We start from the raw sequence: 23,775 nt of genomic DNA on the forward strand, positions 1-23,775 counted from the left end.
AGAAGGACTCAGCCCAATGTTGCTGGCTTGAAGATGGAGGAATGCGGCAAGAGCCAAGCACTGTGGATTGCTTCTAGAAACTGAAAAATGCAAAAGAATGGATTCTTCTCTGGGCCTCCAGAAGGAACATAGCCCTGCCTATGTCTTGATTTTAGCCTAGTGAGACCCATTTCAGACTTCTAACTTCCAGTACTGTCAGATAATAAATTTCTGTGGCTTTTAAGTCACTAAGTCTGTGGTAATTTTTTACAGCAACAATAGGAAACTAATACAGATTTCTAAACACAGGTGGACTCAACAGGAGCAAAGGATTGTATTCTTTGCATGAATACCACAGATAAGACCCTATCCATCAAACATTCATACACCATCAGCCTAGTTAAAACACTGGATGTAACCATGAAAAAATTAGCTGTTATAAAACATGATATCAGTGTAACCCTTTAGTAGTCATCCTTGGTAAGATAGATACTTATTCATTATTGAAACATCTCTCTGGAATTCACTGTTGTTTTAATAGAGAAACAGAAAAAGAAAGCTCCATTATTATTTGTTCCCATTCGATGTTTTTACCAGTTTAATAATCCTTGTTGTTAATGCTACTGGCTACTGCTGCTATTACAGTTTTTACTAGTACAGATACGTGAACTTCTGCAAGGTGTTTACTTTTTCAGTGCCTCAGCCACCACAAGTGCAAAATGAGGTAAGAAGAGCACTTGGTTCACAGGGGTGCAATGAGGTTAAAAGAAATCAGTGCTTGTAAAACACCAGAACAGTCGTTGGCACATATTAGGCACTCATTACATTTTGGTAGCCTTAATTATAATTATAATTATCATCATCATCGTCATCATCCACTGCCATGCATATCAGTGACTGCTGGATGCCAGGCCTGAACCGGGCATTCAGATTTAGTATTTTATCTCTAGGAATTTGGGGTCAGTATCTCCACGTTTTCAGGTAAAGAAATGGAAATAATTTAACTAAGAAACAACCTAACCAGGTTGAAGAACTTTAAAATGATGGAGTGTGGACTGTTCCTGAAATATTTCACTAAACTTCTGCTAGGCTTGGTGCTAGATGCCTTCTACTTTCAATACGTAAAGCTCTATTCCATCTCAACCCCTCAGAGGACAAATATAGACTGAAAGACAACTGATTTAGATGGGCACTCCTTGTAAAAGGTCCCTAATGTTATTCTATGCTCCCACTTTGTTTTAACATCCGAGAACATGAACCGTTTTTTAACACTAGTAGGGAATTATTTTGATGCCATTTTCTCCTAATGATAAAAATTGGGTTGGTGTCAGGCTATTTTGCCATGAAAAGAACCATATGGAATAGTTTTAGGGGTATTCTCTTGTAAAAGTAAATTGTAGAACATTTGAAAAATAGAGAATAAGATAAGAATAAAATTATAGTGTACCACAGCCCTTCACTAAGAAATAAGTATTGATAATATTTGCCTGGAATTGTAAGTTCGTGTGTACATATGTGAAAGAGCTCACATTTTATGTATGGTTTTATACTGTTCACAGTGGTTTGCATATTGATTCATGATACATTTTCAGATTTTTTTTTATGTCAGAGACTTTGTAAAATTTAGATTTTTTTTGGATGTGTAAATTGTTCAATCCTGCATTTTATGATACTTAAGGATTTATTGGCACTTTGTTTCCAAGACTGTGTTTCTAATTAACCCTAGGACAAATAAGAGGATTCTTCAGCCACAAGTCTTAATGAAATACTAAAATAAACTACCTTGTATTAAGGTAACTTGTAAAGATCCATTTCCTTTTTTTAGTACATAAATCCCATTAAGGGTAGGAATTATGCTTCATAATCTTTATATTTCTTAAAATCTGAACAATTTTTAAAAAAATTTATTTGGCTGCGCCAGGTCTCAGTTTTGGCATGTGGGATCTTTAGTTGCGGCATATGGGATCTAGTTCCCTGACGAGGGATCAAACCTGGGCCCCCTGCATTGGGAGTGTGGAGTCTTAGCCACTGGACCATCAGGGAAGCGCCTGAACAATTGTTTTTTATAATAATCATTAAATGATTTTTAAGTGAACATATAAAAAGTATAAATGATTAGGGAATTGATATTGAGGCATTTTAAATCAACATTATGGTACTTATGGATAATAGTGGTAAATTAGCCTGTTGAATTTCAAAATAGCTGATCTGAAAATCCAGGTGATGAGAGAGAACTATAAAATGTTAGAGTAGTGAGGATCAGGATCATTGAGGGGTAAGGATGATGTCTTGTTAAATATGACTGTCCAGAAGTACTACGAATTTCCAATGAAAGAACTGTACCCTCCAACTGTGTCTATATTTTCAAGTATCTGTTGCTGATTTTCAACTTTGCTTACAGTTTTAAGCTATATTAATATACAGGAATTCCTCAAGTTCAACTGGTAAAATTTTTAGATACTAATATTATCTTACTCTTACAAGCTCAGAGAAAAAATATAAGGGAAAATTCAGTATTTGAATAGCTTTTTCTCTACACTATATTTAAGTGTAAGTAATTAAGCAACCAGATTCAATACATAAAATAGATTACTAAAATTGTTTAAGAATAAATGTAAAACATTTATATTCATATATTCTTGACATAGCTCTGTGTTTAAAACTTTTATATGATATAGAGCTTCAGTTTTTGATGGACAGGTATCCTTATACATTTTAATGAGAGAAGAAATATAGAAAAAATTGTAATAATTCTTCCCAGTTCTTCATTTTCTAAAATCATCTTTCCTTGTCTAGTAGTTTACATTTTTATAAGAATTTATACATAGATCTTATTATATTATACACTTCCAAATGTTGAATATTAATGAAAGCAGTTCCATCAGGAATTCTCAATGCTTCATTATTTCAGTTCAGAAAAGAGTTTAGAATTCAATCTTGTACAAAATGTTAGCAATAGGTAAAGTAATTGGACATTAATTTTTTAAATGTTAGCTTTTGTAACCTGGTTAGTGCCTGAGTTCTAGGCTGTTAATTTTCCTAATATGACACCTGGTACATGAGAATTAATAACAGTAAAATAGCAATTTTTATAAAAGTATGAAGTAGAATACTCTTAAAATTGCTTTTACTTAAGCACACATTATATTATAAAATCTGCCCCGATCACTATCTATATTACTTTTTATAGTTTTGGATAAACATCATAAACATCATGTTCATTTCAGAATTTGCAATCTAAATTTTAGATACATAATTTCAAATATTGTGTTCTTTGTTTGGAAATAAGTGATTTGGCCCTCATATGACAAACAAAAATCATTTTGGTAAAATAAGACAGATTTTGAGCAAACGAGTTTATGATTTTAGTGAATTGAATTACGCACATGCATTTAGTTCCTTAGTAAATAACATTATAAGCCACTTGGATTTTTTTTTTCCTCATTAGGAAAGACTAAAATCTTCATTTTCTTTTTTTACATCAGCAAAACTTGAGTTGTAATTATCAAGTATGGTACTAGAAATACTAACAGCATAAAAAAGACTCTACAGCAATTTTCAAACTTGAGTGGACATAAGAATTTCCCCAGTGTTTAGCTGCACAATGGATGATTCTTTCCTGGGTACCAGTCCCAGGAAATAATGATTTTATCAAACTCCCAAAGTGGATCTGAGGCAAGTAGGCCCTTGATGAGAAAAGAATGAAGTTGCAATGGGACAGTGTGGCTGTTACTAAGTGCTGTAATGGAGTTGAGGACTTTGACAGAGGCCCCCCAGTATTTTGATCACTTGCAATTGTTTGATCTCTACACAGAACTCATGTTTACTGTGAGCATATGCCCTGATAGACCTTGGATTGCTTCCTCAAGTGGTAGGAGACATACTTTGCTCTGTCTGCTATTTCCCTTCTGGTCAAGAATGGTCACAGGAGGATGCAGACATCAGGAAGGGGTGGGGGACTATATGCTTGCTGGTATTGCTTTCAGTGAATGAGCAGAAATTGATTCTCCTCTTTGTTTCAGTATGTCCATGTATTCTACTTTTCTAGCCATTTCTAAGATATTTTACAATGCCCACAGAAGAATGTGAATTTTAAGATAAACTTTCCACAGAGGGTTTTGCTAAATGTATGCTCTTACTCAGTTATATTCTTATATTTTGACCTTATATGTAATTCTACACATAATAAAACTGTTGAAAGACATTAGTGTCTTTCTGATAAACACTTGCCAGTATGATTAAGTTGCACGATTCCACTAAAGATTGAGGACATGGAGTGTATTTACTGTGTCCTTGGTTTATATACTTCAGTAATAGTGACAAAAACGCATTCATTTTCATGAAAGGAATTCAGAAAGAAAATTATAAACTATTTGGTCATTGCTCTCAAGCCATGATTAGCCATGGCTAATTAATCATGGCTCTTTTTTCCTACCATTGCCACCATCTTGTGTTTTGTAAAGAAGAGGTAGAGATGGGAAGTGAGGGAGACAAAGAAACAAGGGAATGCCAACACAGTTTTCTCCTGCTCCGAACGAGGACAGCAAAATTAGATTTGCCAGTGAAACTGAAGTCAATTCTCTTTTTAATCTGATCAACTGATCATGTGCTTCTGTCCACTGAAAAGCCCAAGGAAAGGACTGCAGTTTTATTTCATTTTCTCAGTAACATTGCCTGCAGTGTGCTTTGATACCCAAATCAGAGTTGGCAGTAGATGATGTGGATTTAAGCCCGCCTCTGTGACCTACCATTGGTGTGACCTTGGGCAACTCTCTCAAACTTTCTAACTTGTGTCTTCTCAAGTTTAAAATTTTGTTTCTGACTTAAATTGAGTTAAAATACTTTTCTTAAAACTGTAACACTATGAATAGCAAAAAACATATCGTAATATTCATGTGAATGCGCTTTGTATATTATTACAATTGAATAGAATTTCAGTGTATGTTACTTTGAAATGTGGCACATTTACAATCAAGCGTTGTTACCTGATTAGTTGCGAGGCTCCCCTGTAGCTGCCTTGAAGCCCCTCTGGCTTGGGTCAGCGAATTCTTTCCTGCTCGGGTTCCAGCTGCCAATAACGAAATTGAGTTTGGTGCGAGCAAGACAGGCTTTTTTTTTTTTTTAACATCTTTATTGGAGTATAATTGCTTTACATTGGTGTGTTAGTTTCTGCTTTATAACAAAGTGAATCAGTTATACATATACATATGTTCCCATATCTCTTCCCTCTTGCATCTTTTATTCAATGGCTTGAATGGGAATGGAGAAGGGGAGCTCATGCTCTAAAGGCACCTTCTCCCCTTTAGAGAGACGGGAGGGGAGTCAGGGAATTTTAAGGGGTAGGAGGCAGACAGGTCATCAGGGCTTTAGAAAAGGGGCGGAGATTTCCTGGGGGTAGCTGGGGGCTGCTGGGCGCACACAGGCTTCCAAGTTACTTCCGTGTGTAAACACGGCATCTGTTGTGCCTGGCAGAGCACAAATCCCTCCTTTGGGCAGAGATCGTAGCATGGTAATGAAGCAAAGGTAACTTTCAGACACCTTCAGGTTCCATCTGTGCAGGCACGGCCCTGTGGTCAAGTCAGAGCTGGTTCCGGGCGGTTGACCACTGTATATCTCTCAAAGCATATATCTCTCAACGTACAGCTGCAAAACATCTCTGCCAAACACCAGGTACTTTTGAAACAAACACAGAGGTAAATCAGGGAAAGTGTCCTTTAGCTCTCAGGGGTTGGTATGGAAACACAGAGAGAAATGAAGTCTAGGAAAGCAGTGACTTGCAGCCTGCTTTGCCCACTATATTGAATCTAGCCAGTTCAGTCTGGTTTTGTCACTGGTCTTTGTGGCATCCTGTTGATAAAACACAACTAGACTGTATGGTTAAAAACAGTTTCTGCGCTTGGGGGCTGGGCTGCTTAACATGGGTGACAAAGCCACTTTTCAGTAAAAAAACGTCAGGGACTTGTATTGAGGATGGAGTTGGGGATGGAACAATAAATATCCTTCTTCAATGCTTAAGTTATTACGCAACTGAGAAATAAGACAAAAAAAATAAAGCAGAGGGGAAATCGAATATTGTCTTTATTATTGATAAAATTTGCATTGGCTAATGTGGTGTATATCTAACTTGCTTTTGTATAAGCCACAAAGAATATAAGGATATCACTGCATGGAGAAAAAGTAACTTGTAGTCTCATGTTTCCAAGATATATTTTCTTAATTAGTAACCTAGTTAGGGTTAATGAAATGAGCATATTCTTTTCTACTCTTTCTTCTTTTACTCAAAGTAGATCCATAGTTCAGGCCTTTTCTTCAAAGCAAGTGGACAGTGAGAGATACTGCCCAAAGTTCTGCCATCTGGGAGAATTTCCTTTCACCATTCTCTTCCAGGGACGACCATGGGTTCCAGGGTTGTAATGCAATAACCATTCACTTTGGCCTAGTGCCGATATATTTTCAGACCCAAGGCACGTAGTATTTGGTTTAGTTTACTATTTTGAGGTTTAACAGTTCCAGAGACATACTTTTTCCCTTCCTCCCAAAATATCCTCATTCTCTGTAAGGATTCTGCCATTTGCTATGTATATGTATTGCCACATACATTCCAGGCTTTAAAAACCCACAGGATATCTCTGTGGGCCCACTGGAACCATGATTAGATACACCCCCAAGGCAAGAAGTTATTTATCATTACACCTGACTTCCATAAATTCCCTTTTACCAGTGTTCTGTTGGGCATTTTGGGTCCATGAAAATGGTAGTATACATGGCTGCAAGTCTCTGGGGAATGCTTGGGAAAAGATTTGTTGTATACATGTTTAGCAGCACAGAAGAAGAATCCTTTCTCACAGGGACTTGGTCTTCCCTAAGTTAAAGGGCTCTGAGTCTATAAACCAGATAGAAGGCTGTGAATCTCCACAATTGCAACTTAAGTCAGTTTCTGCACTCAAACCTAGAATGGTTTTGTTTATAAAGGTGAAATCGAACCTTCATAGGCTATGCAGATATTTTATTCCTAAGGACCCTCAGATCAATTAGTTACCATAACAGATCCCTGCAGTGAAAAACGCTTTGATTACTTAAATTGCCTGTAATAATGAAGTGCTGCCATTTATTCTCTACCAATCCAGACTTCATTATTCCCCCACTGACATCAAAAAGTTCAATCTGGAGGTCCAATTCTCATCATTGTCTACAGGCTACAGAGGACAGACAGTACAGAGCTTCTCGTGATTGAATTTCTTAATGCTTAGTGAAGGGAATGTCAGAATACTCTAGAGCAAGGGTCAGCAAACTATAGCCAACACGCAGAATCCAGCTGGTGGCATATTTGTGTAGAGCCTGTAAGCTAAGGATAGTTTTTACACTTTAAAGAGTTATAAGAAAAGAAAAAGAAGAGGAGGAGAAGAAAAAGAAGGAAGAAAAGAAGGAAGGAAGGAAGAGAGGGAGAAAGAAAGATAGAAGAGGTGAAAGAAGAAAGAAAGGAAGGAAGAAAGAAAGGGACAAAGAAAGAAAGTGAAGATATCCTATGTTGCCCACAAAGCCTAAAGTATTTATTATCTAGCCCTTTACGGAAAAAATATGCCTCCTTGACCTCTTCTCACCATCATGGTAGGCAAGTTCTAGCATTGTCATCACATTGATTGTAGGCCATTACAGAGTCCAAGCTTTAATTATACATTCTATCGACTGTTAATGCCACTCAGGTACTTGAGATAACACATTACATTCTGACTCCTGTATGAATATTGATATTCATATATCAATATATAAATATATCAAATATCAATATGAATATCAATATTCATATTGATGAGTTCAGTTGGATTCAGTCCTCTGTTTTGCCCTCCTTGGTCTAATAACTCTTAAAATCCATTCCATACATACTTTCCAGACTCATGCTGATATATATTGGCAAGGCCCTGTAATAATTTCTGTGTTTGAAATAGTTTCTCTAGAATATTCCTTTCATTTATGGGATCTAACTTTAGTTACTGCTATTAAAGGCAATCAGTGAGGGATGCTGGCATGGTTACTGAGAAAAGTTGACATAGCTTGTAAGGCAATTGCCTCAAGTGAAGTTCCGGAAAACTTTTAATTTTATTTTGTTTTTGTTTATTTGTTTTTACAAGGAGTACAGGTTCACTTGGTTAAAAAAGATCTAGGGACATTTGGAGGGTTTTGCCTGCTACTGGAATTGTAGCTCTGTCTTTGTGTGAATGCATGCTCTCTAGGACAGAGACGCCAAATACCAGCTCCCTCCATACCTGTAATCCCTATTGCCACCACAGACGCTCTATCTCCTAAAACTTTCCCCTCCATTGACACTCCATCCAATTATACCATTATGTCATTGTGGTGCTTTTGCATGCCATAAATTGCCAGCGTACTGTTTTCCCTTGATGAGGGCTTGCTTGTGTTCTCCACAACTAGGAAAGCAATCCAATTCCAAAATCCATCTTATAGAGTCTGTTTCCTACGGTCACTCCTAGTACCTGTATTTATTAGGATCCCAGCAAGAAACAGTGCCACCATCAAAGATTTTTTAACTGAAAAAATTTAATAAAGTGATTATTTATTAAGATGTGCAGGGCTGAAGAACCCAAAGAGGGATAGTGAAGCATTTGAAGAATAAGCAAGGAGTCCTTTACTCTGCCAGTGAGGGAAGTGGAGGAAAGATGGTTGCTAGAGATGCATGAAAATTGGAACCACGGAAGAAAGGCCATGGAAGAGCCACAAAAGAAAATGGCCACTGCTAAAATTAGAATGGGGGAGTGAGTGACAGGACCAATAAATAACCCTATCATTCCTTTCTCTCACCTTCTGGTGTTCTGATGGTGCTTTCCATTGGAGTGGGCATGGGAGCCTGGGTGATGGAATCCATAGGGAAGAAATCAGTCTGGAGAGATCACAGAAAATATTCAGGTCCTAAGGAGATCATTCTTTTTTTTTTTTTCAATATTTTTTTAAATAAATTTATTTATTTTTGGCTGCGTTGGGTCTTCGTTGCTGCATGCGGGCTTTCTCCAGTTGCGGCAAGAGGGGCCCACTCTTCACTGCAGTGTGCGGGTCTCTCATTGCGGTGGCTTCTCTTGTTGCGGAGCATGGGCTCTAGGCGCGCGGGCCTCAGTAGTTGTGGCACGTGGGCTCAGCAGCTGTAGCTTGCGGGCTCCAGAGCTCAGGCTCAGCAGTTGTGGTGCACGGGCCTAGTTGTTCTGTGGCATGTGGCATGTGGGATCCTCCCAGACCTGGGCTCAAACCTGTATCCCCTGCATTGGCAGGTGGATTCCTAACCACTGAGCCACCAGGGAAGTCCCAGGAGATCATTCTTGAGTGTGAATTGGAGAAATGAGAAGCCCCTAAGATACTGTGTGAGATGATACTACTCCCATATTTAATTGATTCTGATAATGTGTTTTTGTTTTAGGCTAGTCAAATTCTCTGAAATCAGAATTCATCTTACAATTTGTAATATATCATAGTTTATTTGATCACAGTATTCTTTTCTTAGAGGAATATCAAATAATAGGCTGCCTTATGGTCAGTGTTGTCCAATTCAGTAATCTATAATGGCAGTAAAAGGAGGGAGAGGGTATGGACATTGCAGAAATAGAATTCCATAAATTTGAACTAAGTAAGTTTGAAACATATTAAAACCTCCTTACAGATCTAGTATCTTTTATGTTTATAATTCTTTAAATGAACTATTAACAATTTGTATTAGTGATAAAAAGTGATAGAGGTGGGAGCTGAACATTTGTAGTTTATATATGAAGGTGTAGGAGGTCTTTGCAAAATAATCCTGTAACAGTTCACGCCATGCTTTCTCTACAGAAAAGAAGAAAAAAAAATTCTCTTTCAAGGTTGTTCTGTGAAGCATAGAAGCATTTATTTGCATCTGAAAAGGAAAAAGAAAGGGGAAGGTCTGCATTTGTATAAAAATAATTTTTGCTGGTCGTTGTTCTTCACCATAGCTGAAAAGTGTAATCTTAAAATGTGTTGGTACCTTCCTGTATTTGAAAAGAAGAACTAAGTTAATTAACATGTATGTTTATAGAGATTTCCCCTAAAGAAGACCCTAAGAAATGGACATGAGTACAAGCAGTTTATTTAAAGATGAGTCCATGAAGCACTAGTGACAGAATTGGGAATGTGAGACAAGAAAGGGAGAAAAGCGGATACTGTGTATTTTAATAAGCAGAATAATGTGATGAGCAGTTATAATTCAATACCACTGGGAATCCTCTAATTACTGTGTAGAACAAACCTCAGAATTGTCCCACTGAGGGATGGGGAAGCTGACCTGTTTACACCTTGACTTCCATCCCTCATTGACTGAGTGTTGCCTCCCAGCCCTCCGTGCACTAAATCCCCAGCACTTCTGAGCTGCCAGGCAGACACACGGGCTGAGGAAGCTCCCTCAGCTCCAGAGAAAGTCCTCAGGCAGCAGAGCAGAGGTTGGAAGTGGTCAGCGTGCTTAATAGCTGAGCATCAAGCTGAAGCTAGTGGGCCAGGAAGATGTGGGTTGTGTATCAGCAGTATCTGCTACACAGAAATATACAGAAAACACCTGGTACTTTTTGCCACTATGAATAAGTGAAATTAATCAACTTTCCTGGAGGAGAAATATGAGTTATAGTGTATTTTGCTCCCTTAATACCTTTGGAAAATCCTCAGTTTTGTTCCCCTGTTGTACTAGTTAGAGTACAAATTAGAGTGTAAGACCAATTCAGTTATATTTACTATATAATTTGAGTAATGATATATATTTGTGTGTGATTAGATGAAGATTAATGTTCATGTTTTCACTACTGAGTCCGTTATGGCTATAACTCATTTCTTTGTAATTTTGTTTCTTCTGCACTTTGGTTACCAGTTGGCAAAATATAATATTGAAAACGTGCATCATGCCATCTTTCTCCATTATGCTCAAACATGGGTAAGAGGTGGGATCTTATTCAGAAAGAAGAAAATCTGCCAATCTGAGCTGTGCATATATAATAGGAAGGATTTGGATATACGGCCAGTCTCATTCTTTTGGCAATATGTAGTATAATTCATTCTCAGAGCAAAAACAGTTCTTCATATCAGTTATTAATACACATTTTCTTCAAGCTTGGAGATTTGTTCAGTATTTTGTAAGATAAATAAATAAGGCATCATTATGGAATCTGAAAGAACACTTTATAGTAGTTAGATCTATTTTGCTCCTACCATTGTAGTATAAGCTGTCCTTTACGTTGCTAGACTTGAGATTTACATTTTAAATAATTTATTTGCAGACCTTAATGGCATCTTTAATAACGATTTCCCTTTATCTTGATGACGCTTTCCAGGAATGAACATTCCGTGCTTCTATATTTCAGGTTCATCCTTTATTGTTTCATTTCACAGCCTATAAAATCTGGCCAACATTAATGACAGTAACTCTCCTTAAACAAGCAGAATAATGATTTAGGTTTGATTTAGTTTAAGTGTATAAAACAAGTGCATTGCAAGGCCAGTAGGCTCCTCTTGAGAAATCATAGAGAACTATTGTTGAGTCTACAATGTAAATGTTACTCAAGGCCAAGCCATTTTCTAGAATAAGGCCCCTTTATTAATTTTTTGTATTTTGACCCAACATGCTTTCATACAAAAAGATTGGAAGGTAACATAAAGACTAATTACTATCTTCATAACCGTGACAAGTTAATCAATGTGATCATCAGTAAAATAAAAATAACAAGGCCAACTCCATACAGTTTTATGAATATTAAAAGAAGTAGTGCATGTTAAATGCTTAGGAACATACCTGGTACATGGAACATCTCAATAAATAATATCTGAGAAAATTAAAGAGTAAAAGCCTGAGATCATTTAATCCATAGAAAAGAAAGGGCTGACATTTAATGCTAGTCTTAGTTTCTGAAAACTGTCAGAGTTTACTAAGTACAAGTCAAATATAAATTTTAAAGGAAGGCACAATTTCAGCACAAGAAAAAATGGCCATAGAGTATGTGAGAGACTTCCTGTCTAATTTTCTTGGGAAGTTTTGAAAGATAGGTTATGATTGTCTTTAGAATTGATTTCCTATGGTTGTCTTCCTATGGTAGTGTGATATCCAACCATATAATGTGGCAGTATTCATCCTGTACTTCAATACATTCTCATAGCCTAATGTATAATTTTATTGATTTAAGTTTTAGAGTCAGGAAGGAAGTTCTGTGAGTTCTTCATAGACAACGATACTCTTGGAGTATATGGTTTATTTCCTCTTTTTTCCTTGATGGGAAACCAGAGTCCTAGTGAGCTTTCACATACTTTGCATACTTGATATTAACTTGTAGGCTGCTTCATAGAGACTAATCTAGTTCATATCACTGCAAAGAATCTATTTTAATCTTTTAGATAATGTTACTGTGGCCTCTACTGTTAAAGGTTAAAAGTACAGACTGTAGGGTCAGACTGCCTGCGTTGGAGTCCTAATTCCGGTACTGATTCAGTTTTCCCATCTGTAAAATAAGAGTAACATTAGTACCTTAAAAGGGTAAATTTTGAGAATTAAGTGAAATAATATGTATAAAACAACAAGAGTCCTAGTTTATTTTAAGCACTCAATAGTTTATTATTAGTTTTATATTTACCCTAATTATTTTATGACTAAACAGCAGCTTACTCTGGCTGTATGGAATATAAGGAAAACTCTTCCTCTGTTGTTCCTCAAACATAAAAATACTGAATTATGACACTATATTTGTGTTTGTTCAATAACTATTTATTTAGCATTGAAGCTAGGTGAAACACTACATAGAGAATAGCAGAAATATGCTGATGATTCCTACACAACTCGTGTATGATTCCCATATGTTTTCTGCCAGATATTTTTTTCTCATTCTGTATATGTAAATCTATTTTTAAATTTTTGTTGAATATCTGTTCAAAAAATTGTGCTAGGCATTGTGTAGGAATCAGTGAGTTGAAGGAGGCAGCATCTTCCTTGGGGATACTATTTATATCATGAGAAAAGATATAATTCAATAAAAATGCAAAAGCTCTCAAAATCATTGTGGTGGTAATTGGTACATCAGTGGTCTAGAAAATACATGCTCTATATCCAGAGTGAGAAAGATAAGTGTGGAATATAAGAGTTTTGGTGTTTTGTTCTTTGTACTCATGATAATACCTTACAAACTAAATTTTTAAGAATGATTACTTTGTTTTATACAGTAATACAATTTTACAACAAAAATATAAGCTGTATGGAAGAGTAAGAAAAAGGAAATCATACCTCTCTCAAAATTTTATCTCTCATATACAACTGTTGCTAACAGTCAATGGAACTATGGTGTATTTTCAGTAGATGGGCAGGGTTATTTAAAAGTGAGAAATACTCTATGTGCTCTTTTTAAAATAAAATAACTTATTTTAAAGTAATATAAAGTAAAACCAAAGGACGTTCATTTTCAGATAAAAATTTTTTTACTCGGAATACTTTCCAAGTTGATTGTTGCTTAAGAAAAATGATGATACAAAAAATAGTAGAAGAATTGAGTCACTTTTTATTCAAATTTAGGCAGTGTTAAATAGCTGAATTCTATGAGAGATGATGTTAGTGTTTTATACTTTCTCCTCCACAAATACTCAGTTTTCCCATTCTATGGATACTTTCATTTCATCAAGATTTTTAACATTTGCATTTTGTAGTGCCATCATAATCCCCTTGATTCTTAGTCTTTGATCCATATGTATATGTATTCAACTTACCACATGTTCTTTTTTCCAAAGTTTTTACATTTTCATTTTGCTTACTTTGGTTCTTCTATTTGCTGACTGGGTTTTTTTTCTTTATTTAAATTTTGATTATAGTTACACAGGCATATTGAACAATGATAAAACACCTATAATGAAAAGCAGCAGTTCTCTGCTCCCCCCCTCCTTGTTGTTCTATTCCATGTTTCTAAAAGATGCATTTATACTACTATTTCTTGATTTGCTAATTCTATTACCTGTTGTTTTCTGTAATATGCTGGATAAAGATTTCAATCTATTAGTCTATCAGACTCTTTCTTTATTCTCTAGTATATTTAAATCTCAACTTGTAGTTAAATCATTAGTCATATTTTAGATTATTATGATTGTCTTAGTCCATTTAGGCTGCTTTAACAGGATACCATAGACTTGGTGGCCTAAACAATTAAATATTTATTTCTCACAGTTCTGGAAGCTGAGGTCACAGTGCCAGCAGGTCAAATTCTGGTGAGGTCCCTCTTCTGGGTTGCAGATTGCTGACTTCTTTCTGTGATCTCACGTGGCAGGAAGTGCAGGGGACCCCTCTGGAGCCTCTTTTATAGGGGCACTAGTTCCATTCACAAGGGCTCCACCTTCATGACCTCATCACCTCCCATTGGCCCACCTCCTAATACCATCACACTGGAGGTTATGATTTCAACATATGGAATTTGGGGGAGGACATAAATATCCAGTCCATACAATGATTATGTACACATTCACACTGTTGATCCAAATAGTATACAATGCTCCTGCTTTCTTTTTTGTTTTGTTTTGCTTTGTTTTTCTGCAATTAATTTTTCTTCTTTCTTTTGTATTTTACATGTAAAAGATTATAATGTACCTATCTTTAATTTTTTTCAAAATGTCCAGTCAGAACTGTCAAACTTCTGTTAGCATTTTTTCTCAAATTTTCAAATATATGATACAATCTTACGATTGTTTTATTTTCTCTGGATCTCCCTCCCAAAATGCTCTGTTCATCTGTTATAAGTCCCTATGCCTCTTGAATAGCTACCATCCTTAAACTTCCTTTTTTCTTCTGATATTTTAATTTACTTTTTAATTGCCATATAATTTACATGCACAATCTAAGTTATACAGATGAACAGATTTTTATATATGTATACTTTGTGTAACAACCACTCAGATCAAGATATAGAACATTTTCAGAACCTCAGCAGGCTCCCTTTTATCTGCTTCCATTCATTAATCCCACTCCCAAATATTCTGATCTGTATTGCCATGAATTTTTTTTCTATTTTTGAACTTTTAATAAATACAGTCCTTCAGTATATACTTTTTCTTCTTTCAGTCAACATTATATCTTTGGATTCATCCATGTTGCATGTAGCAGTGGTTCATTCTTTTTTATTGCTGTGCAATATTCTGTAGTATGAATACACTATAAAATTATTTTTGTAAGAGCGGTTTTATAATTTATTATAATATGCCTTTGAAAGTGCTCTGAAAAAATCTACCAACCTAGTATTTTTCTCCTCTTGAATGACTTGCTTTTCTTTCCTAGATATATGTAGAGGTTTTATAATAATCGTTAAACCAAGTGAAATTTAATCAAGATGTTTTCTCTAACAATTTTTCCATAGAATTGTTTCAGTTTTCTTCCGTATTTTAAGGATTTTAAAAATTATATTTTAAAACTTTTAATGCATCTTTTGTTCTCTTCTACTTCAGGTTTTTGGATTATCTTTATATTGAATCTTTTCCTTTTTTGGCTCTTACCCATATATATCAGATTTTTCACCAATTGCTTTAATTTTGTTCTCTCTTTTTGTGTTTACTAGGAAAATATGAAGCTTTACTTTGAGGCCTGAAATGAAAATATTACCTGTGTCTAATCTAGTCATTGCTTTTTCTAATTTATTATCTGAGCAATGGTATTGCTTTGGCTCTCAACTTGTCTTTTTATCTATTTGTTATACCCTTTCAAATGATTCTTTTAAAAATATCAAATCAATATGTCTTTAAACTTTGGTTTTATTTAATCAGTGGTTTTTTAATACTGTGAAGGACTGTTCTTGTGTTTTTCTTCCCTGCTTATGATTTCTGCTAGTCTTTTCATGCTGTGTAACTTTCATTATTATGATGATCATATTATTATTGTTAATTTTGTCGTCATCATCTCTTTCAGTAACTATGAATTTGTATTGCTAATCCTTTCATCTTGCTCATGATTCTCTTAGCTCAGTCTAGGCTTTCTATTTGCTTAATATTGTGTGGGTAAATTATTCCTTAAATTCCCCTCCCTAATTGCTACTTTTTATTTTCCATCCAAGCTATAGTTTGAGAGACAAAATCTACATTCCAGTCAGTTTTTATGGCCTGAGAGAAAAGGGGAGGAGAAGAAGATCTGTCCGTGTGACTCTCAAGTTGGAGGTGGTGGATTGTAGTCTCTAATGAGACCCTGTCCGCAAGGCCTCTCTCCAGTGCCTAGGGATGCTCTTGAGTTCCTGTGCAATTTGACTGGCTTTACTGACTCAGCTTTGAGCCTTGGCTTGTTTAGGATTCAGCCTTTCCTGCTTCTGCAGACACCCCCGATCAGTTTCCAGCTGGGGAAGAGATTCATGACCACCCTGGTGGTTTTGGTGGTTTAAAAGTTTTTCATCAGTGCTGGTTTAGGGTGTGAGATAGGTTTAGGATTAGTACTGCCTCACCAGAACCTCCGATTTATTTCATCAACAACAACTTTTTAGTTTATGGCATGAGATGATACCCCCTTTATTTGGTTTTTGCTATTGAATTTTTTTCTTTAAAACATTTTTTATTTTGTTGGTTTTCTGGGCATGGAGTTATGTAATCTCTCTTGATGTACCCATCTTTACCTGGAAGAAGTATTTTAAAGTCCTTTAATGTAAATTGTCTTATTTCTTCTCAGAATAATCCGATTCATTAGGTAGGGCTTATTTTTTTTTTAAACCTTCATTTAGTTGGTGAAGAAACGATGGCTGAAAGGAATTAAGTAGCATAATCTAGGTAAAATTTTGTGGTTACTGGCAGAGCCATGCCTAGTAGCCCAGCATCCCTAATCCCACAGAATATTCTTTCCATTCTATCTCAAGGTCTCTGATTTATTTCTGTTGAGCTTCCTAGATTAACATTTGTGCAGTGAGTACAGTGTACCCTTGCACAGAGCATGAACTCTGTGTTGCATCTGAAGGATTACTTTACTCCCATAGGATTCTGATGGGGACAATATGAATTATATTATTGGTCTCTGGTATCAGCAAATTAATATATTCCCTAAAGAGTACATTTAATTCTTTGAAAAATAATAATATAACCTGCTGTTAGCATGTCAAATATAAGAAAATTAATTTATTGTTTTCTCCTTTCCAGAAAATGCAAAAGACATCATCATGATATATGAAGAAGATGCTGAAGAATGGGCTTTGTACTTGAGAGAAGTTTTTTCACATGTTGTGAAAAGGGAAGCAATCCTGTTATATCACTTGGAGAATTATTCTCTTCGGGATTTGGAATTGCTAAGTTTAAACTCTTACAAGTGTAAACTTTTGATATTATCAAATAGCCTGCTTCAAAACCTATCTTCAAAGAAATGTCAGTTTCTAGAAAACATACTGCATTCACCAGAAAGTGTGGTTACTCTGCTGTGTGGGATGAAGAGTTCAGATCATCTTTACAAATTATTAAATATCTCTGGAGGCAGATGGGAGATCTCAACTGAGCAGGAGCCTGAAGACTACATCTCTGTAATCCAGAGTATCATATTCAGAGGTAGTGTTGCCAAACCTTATTTGTTTGTTTTTATTTACTTATTTTTATAATTAGAAATCTGAAGTTTTTTGAATCAATGAATATCTGATGTTGGGATTAACAAAAGAAAAATGAAAGCCAACTTTATTTAATGGTATGTTACACTTTCCTCAAAATGCATGAAGGTTCTTAATTTTTAGCTTTATTCCAGTCAAGGCTTATCAGTTGTTCAAAAAATGGTTTAAAATTATATTTCTTAGGGCAGCCTGTATGAGATCATACTTGGTAGAACAAATATGGTATGCTAGGTTATATGTCAGTTTGGTTCTGGAAGCTGATTTCTTAGTTAAGTAGTGAGGCTTGAGTCAATGTTGTCTACCCTACTATTGGTACCACTCAGTAGCAGTCCAAGGTTTGAAGGTCTGAGTTATTATAGAACTGTAGAATTTCCCTTGTGCTGATAATTGTATGATATCATTACTGTGGTATGATATACTGTTATTTTCATTAATTTTAAATAACAAATTTAGTTTTAATCATTGAAGCATTGCGTTAAAGGGCAGAACACAGGGACCTGTTCATTAATTAATTAGTTTCATGTAATAGTCAAAACTCTGAAGCTTCCTAGTGTTAAAGCTTCTCCCTCCCCCAGGGCTTCAGCCTTGGTGTGGGAGGGGTGCTGTGCTCAGCTGCTTGCCTGGTTTTCTCACCTTGCCTCTTGCCTTTAACTTCCAGTGTTCCAGCTAGGGTTTCCTCTCCCACAGAAAAGAGGTGGAGTTCTTAGCTTCTCCTGGCCACATCACATATTAAGTGCTGGCTCTTTTTCTTGGAGCATATTTCTGGGCTCTGTGGAGATCCCTCATTCCCTGGGGGTGTCTCACCTGCAGTTCCTTAATGAGACAAATGTTTCCTGTCCTCTAAGATCCTAGTTGTGGTGGCCCACCCCATATAGAGTCTTAATATTAATTTCTACAGCTTCTTCATATGTTTCTTTTGGTCAAAGTCACTGAGATATCTCCCTGCTGGCCCTTTCTCACACCTGGCCTACATCTGTCTGTAAAATCATTCGTTTTTCTTCTGCCGTAACAAACTCTGGGCACACAAGCCAATCCAAATAGAGCCACCACCATCCTGCCCTCAGAGCAGCAATGCATCACAGCCTCTTGCCTTTAGTCATTTCCAAGCATGGGTCTAGCACGAGTCTTGGTGTCCTGTAAAGCCAGAGATCACCTGTCAGTCCCAAAGGCTCTACTAGAAACCCTTGTCCCTCTGCTTGAGGATGACGATATCCCTCAGTCTTCCCTGTGGAGGATGGTGGGACTCACAGCACATCAGCAACTCTCTTTAAAAAATCCTCTCCCTATTCTCCAGCATTCCAGCCTCTTCAAATTCAATACTTCTTAAGCCTTGTTTTGGTTCTCTGTTGTTGCATAACAAGTTACCTTAAACTTTAGCAACTTCAGACAATGATGCTATCACAGTGTCTATGGCTGAGGAATCTAGGAGCAGCTTAGCTGGGAGGTTCTGGATCAGGGTATCTCCAGAGGTTGTGGTCAAGCTGTCTGGAGCTATAATCCCCTGAAGGTTCCAGTGTTCACTTGGGGAGGATTTGCTTCCAACAGGAGCTTACATTGCTGTCAAGTTTGTTATTGTTTTTTAACCAACTCTTGGATGAAAGTCACCGCTAGTAGATTCCTGAGGAAAAGCAATGTTTCTGAAATCTTGCATCTTCCAAAGTGTTTGTCTCTGGCCTTATACTTGAAGTGCAGTTTGACCATGTTGCTCTTCTTCCTTCTAGCATTGTAGAATTTAGGGAATTCTTATTTGCCTGGCAGACTAAAGGATTCTTCATTTATATGTGAAGACTAGTGACTTCACTAGAGTGTTATCCTTGTGCTGACTGTTCGGGACCGTTTTGCCCAGGGATGTGGTTACTTTTTGTCTTTATTTTCCTTTCTTTTGAGGGGGTCTTTGCCCCAAGATGTAGATTCAATATTCTTTTATTTCAGGAACAATTTCTTGACTCATATCATTAAATGTTTGCTCTATCTTATTATTATGGTTTTCTTTTTCAGGGATTCCTTTTACATGTATGTTGGATTTATTTTTGTCTGTAATATACCCTACAATTTCTCTCTAATTCTTTTTGATTCTTTATCAATATCCATTTGCTTAGCTTGTATTTATTATTTCAATTCTTGCTACTTTCTTGTGCTTTCAGTACTCTCTCTTCCCCTGTATTATTTCAAATTTCTCCTTCATTTTTATGTTGCTTTTACTTTTTTTGTTGTAACATTTGGTTGAGCCCTGGAAACTTACAATGCATTTCTTGCTCTTATCTTACCAACCTCACCTTGACACCCTGTATTTCTGCACTACATAATTGCTTTAAAAAGGTGATTGCAATTCATTACATTTTAAAAATTCACGGTGAAATGTTTGGTCACAATTTTCCACTTCTTTTATGGCAATATGTTTTTAGTATGTGATTCTCTATGTGTAATTGATTTTCTCTCTTTCTCTCTCGTAGCATGTTTATATAGATCCTGTGCTGGTCCAGTTTTTCTTTTGTATCACTGAACAAAGTGAGTTTTTCTTGGTCTAGCTAAGGGAGATAGAAAATGTGGGTTTTGTTGTTTGTTCTTTTTTTTTCTCCCCCTCACAATGAAAACTTTACTTCTCTGTTTGTTTTCACAGATATAGACTACTTTCTACACATATGTCTTTTCTATATAGTTCCTCATTTAGCCTCACTTTTTCTGCTTTTTGGAACCAAACCACTTCCATAGATGCTTCTACCTGAAACTATTGCATCATGTCTACAATATAAAAAGGCATGGCCCCTAGCCTTAGTGAAAGCTATGTTTGTTAGTTCTTTTTGAAATCTGATTTTGGAACCATTCTTTTTTTTTTTTTTTTTTTTGCGGTACACAGGCCTCTCACTGTTGTGGCCTCTCCCGTTGTGGAGCATAGGCTCCGGATGTGCAGGCTCAACGGCCATGGCTCACAGGCCTAGCCGCTCCGTGGCATGTGGGATCTTCCCGGACCGGGGCATGAACCCGTGTCTCCTGCATCAGCAGGCGGACTCTCAACCACTGCGCCACCAGGGAAGCCCTACTGTGGTATTCTTGTCAAAATTACATAATCTGAAATTTGGGAGGGTTCAAGATAGCAGTGTAGGAATATCCTAAACTAATTTTTCCCATGAACCCAACAAATCTACAACTATATATGGAATAATTCCTTAAGAAAGGGACCTGAAAACTGGATGAACAGAGCCTCTACAACAAAGGGTAAAAGGACAGTACACTTGGCTCAACAGGGAATATGTCCAAGAAAACTGTTGAACTGTAGGAAACAGAAAACCTGCTCATAAAGGGCTCCCAAACAATGCACTCAACATGAAAACCAGTGCAAAAATACCAGATCGAAAAGCTCACTTACTAATGGAGAGGCCATTAGTGGAGTGGAGAGGGTACCCACTTACTAATCTTAAAGCATCTGAAGCATTTGCCAGAGAGGCAGGAACCAGTTTGGATGCTCCACAGAGACTAAGACACTGGCAGGAGCTTTTTTTTTTTTTTCATCTCAGGCTACCTTTCTAATGCTGGCACTGGTAGGTGCCATTTTTGAATTCTCCTGACCTGTTACCACCAGTGGGCACACCCTGCTGAGAGCCACACCTACCCCTGTACCTCAGCTAGTCCTTAAAGCCAGGCCAGGGCTAGCCCTGCCCACGAGTGTGCTGTAGCAGTGTGGCTCTGCCACAACAAGAAGGTGTACAAAGCCCACACAGGGGCATCCCTTGAGCATGTGGCTCTCTTGGCAAAGAAAGACTATGTCTAAGCCCCACAGGACGTCTCCTCAGTAAGGCCACTCCTTCTAGACTGGGAGAGATAGCTAATTTACCTATTACATAGAAACACAGAGAATTAGGCAAAATGAGGAAAAAGAGGAGTATGTTCCAATCAAAAGGATGAGACAGGGCTTCTCTGGTGGCGCAGTGGTTGAGAGTCCGCCTGCCGATGCAGGGGACACGGGCTTATGCCCCGGTCCGGGAAGATCCCACATGCCGCGGAGCAGCTAGGCCTGTGAGCCATGGCTGCTGAGCCTGCACGTCCGGAGCCTGTGCTCTGCAACGGGAGAGGCCACAACAGTGAGAGGCCCACGTACCGCAAAAAAAAAAAAAAAGGATGAGACAAACTTCAAAAAAAGATCTAAATGAGATGGAAATAAGCTATATTTGATAATGAGCTCAAAGTTATGGTCATAAAGATGCTTACTGAACTCAGGGGAAGATAGGAGGAACACAGTGAGAACTTCAACAAAGAGAGAGAAAATACAAGAAAGTACCAAACAGAAGTTATAACTGAACTGAAAAATAAACTGGAGGGTTCAACAGTAGACTGGATGAGGTAGAAGAATGAATCAGTGAGCTGGAAGACAAAACAATGACACTCACCCAGGTAGCGCAGCAAAATGAAAAAAGAATTTTAAAAAGTGAAGATGCCTTAAGGGACCTTTGGGACAACATCAAGAAGATGAATATTGATATTTGCATTATAGGAAACCCAGAAGGAGAAGAGAGAGGGAAAGGGCCCAAAAATTTATTTGAAGAAATGGTGGCTGAAACACTTCCCTAATCTGGAGAAGGAAACAGACAACCAGGCCTAGGAAATCCAGAGAGTTTCAAATAAGGGAAATACAAAGGAACTCATACCAAAAGACACATTACAATTAAAATGGTAAAAATTAAGGGTAAAGAGAGAATTCTAAAAGCAGCAAGAGAAAAACAACTTGTTTCATACAAGGGAATTCCATAAGGTTATCAGCAGACTTTTCAGCACAAACTTTACAGGACAGAAGGGAGAATGGCATGACATTCAAAGTGCTGAAAGGAGAAAACTCCCATCCAGGAATTCTCTACCTAGCAACATTATCATTCAGAATGGAAGGAAAGATTAAGAGTTTCCCAGATAGGGGCTTCCCTGGTGGCGCAGTGGTTGAGGGCCCGCCTGCCGATGCAGGGGACTCAGGTTCATGCCCCGGTCCGGGAGGATCCCACATGCCGCGGAGTGGCTAGGCCCGTGAGCCATGGCCACTGAGCCTGCACATCCGGAGCCTGTGCTCCACAATGGGAGAGGCCATAACAGTGAGAGGCCCGCGTACCGCAAAAAAAAAAAAAAAAAAAAAAGAGTTTCCCAGATAAACAAAAGCTAAAGGAGTTCATCTCCACTAAATGAACCCTATAAGAAATATTAAAGAGACTTCTTTAGGCTGACAAGAAATGGCATTAATTAATAATAAGAAAACATGCAAAAATAAAATTCTCACTGGAAAAGGTAAATATAAAATAAAGGGAGTGGATCAATCACATACAAAAAAAAGAATGAGGGTTAAAAGACAAAAGTAGGAAAATTAACTAAATTTACAATAATTAGTTAAGGGATGCATAAAATAAAATGATGTAAAATGTGTCATCAAAAGTATTAAGTGTGTTGGGATTTGGAAGGCCATTTTTCTTTCAGTAATAAACCATTATCTTGTCACAGTGGAAAAAAAAAAGTATTAAGTGTGTGTTGGGGGGGTGGATAAAGAGATAAAGCTTTAGAATGTGTTCAAATTGCAGTTGCTAGCAACTTAAAAAGGCACCTACTTAGAATTTTATATGTGAACGTCACAGTAATAGCAAGGAAAAAAGAGTAAATACACAAAAGAAATGACAAATGAATCTAAGCATAACACCAAAGAAAACTACCAAACACAAGGAAAGAGAGAAAGAGGAGAAGAAAGGAAGTTAGAGGAACTACACAAACATACAGAAAACAATGAACAAAATGGCAATAAGTACATGCCTATCAATAATTATTTTAAATGTAAATAGACTAAATTTGCCAATCAAAAGGCACACAGTGCTTGAATGGATATAAAAAAAAGATTCACCTATATGTTGCCTACAAGAGGCTCACTTCAGAAGAAAGGACAGACACATACTAAAAGTAAAGGAATGGAATAAGATAATCCATGCAAATGGAAATGAAAAGAAAGCTGCAGTAGCTATATTCATATCAGACAAAATAGACTTTAAAACAAAGACTGTGATATAAGATAAAGAAGGGCATTGCATAATGCTAAAGGCGTCAATCCAGCAAGAAGATATAACGTTTGTAAATGTATATGCATCCAACAGAGTAACAAGATATATAAAGCAAATATTAATGGACTTAAAGAGAGAAATTGAAAGAAATACAGTAACAGTAGGGGACTTTCACACTGCACTTACATCAATGGATA

At 36.9% G+C, this 23,775-nt stretch overlaps 1 protein-coding gene across 7 annotated transcripts in view; it reads left to right on the forward strand.

The window, feature by feature from the left end:
* Nucleotides 1-23,775, forward strand: part of BANK1 (B cell scaffold protein with ankyrin repeats 1) — a 336,673-nt gene that overhangs the window by 18,557 nt on the left and 294,341 nt on the right. For all 7 annotated transcript variants that reach the window (XM_081242858.1, XM_081242857.1, XM_081242855.1 and 4 more), the window contains exon 2: nt 17,104-17,502. In XM_081242858.1, the coding sequence (XP_081098984.1) occupies nt 17,124-17,502 (379 nt within the window). In that variant the 5' untranslated portion in view covers nt 17,104-17,123. The remainder of the gene's footprint in view (nt 1-17,103; nt 17,503-23,775) is intronic.

Source organism: Mesoplodon bidens, assembly GCF_964165515.1.
Source record: "Mesoplodon bidens genome assembly, chromosome: 1".
Lineage (NCBI taxonomy): Eukaryota > Metazoa > Chordata > Mammalia > Artiodactyla > Ziphiidae > Mesoplodon > Mesoplodon bidens.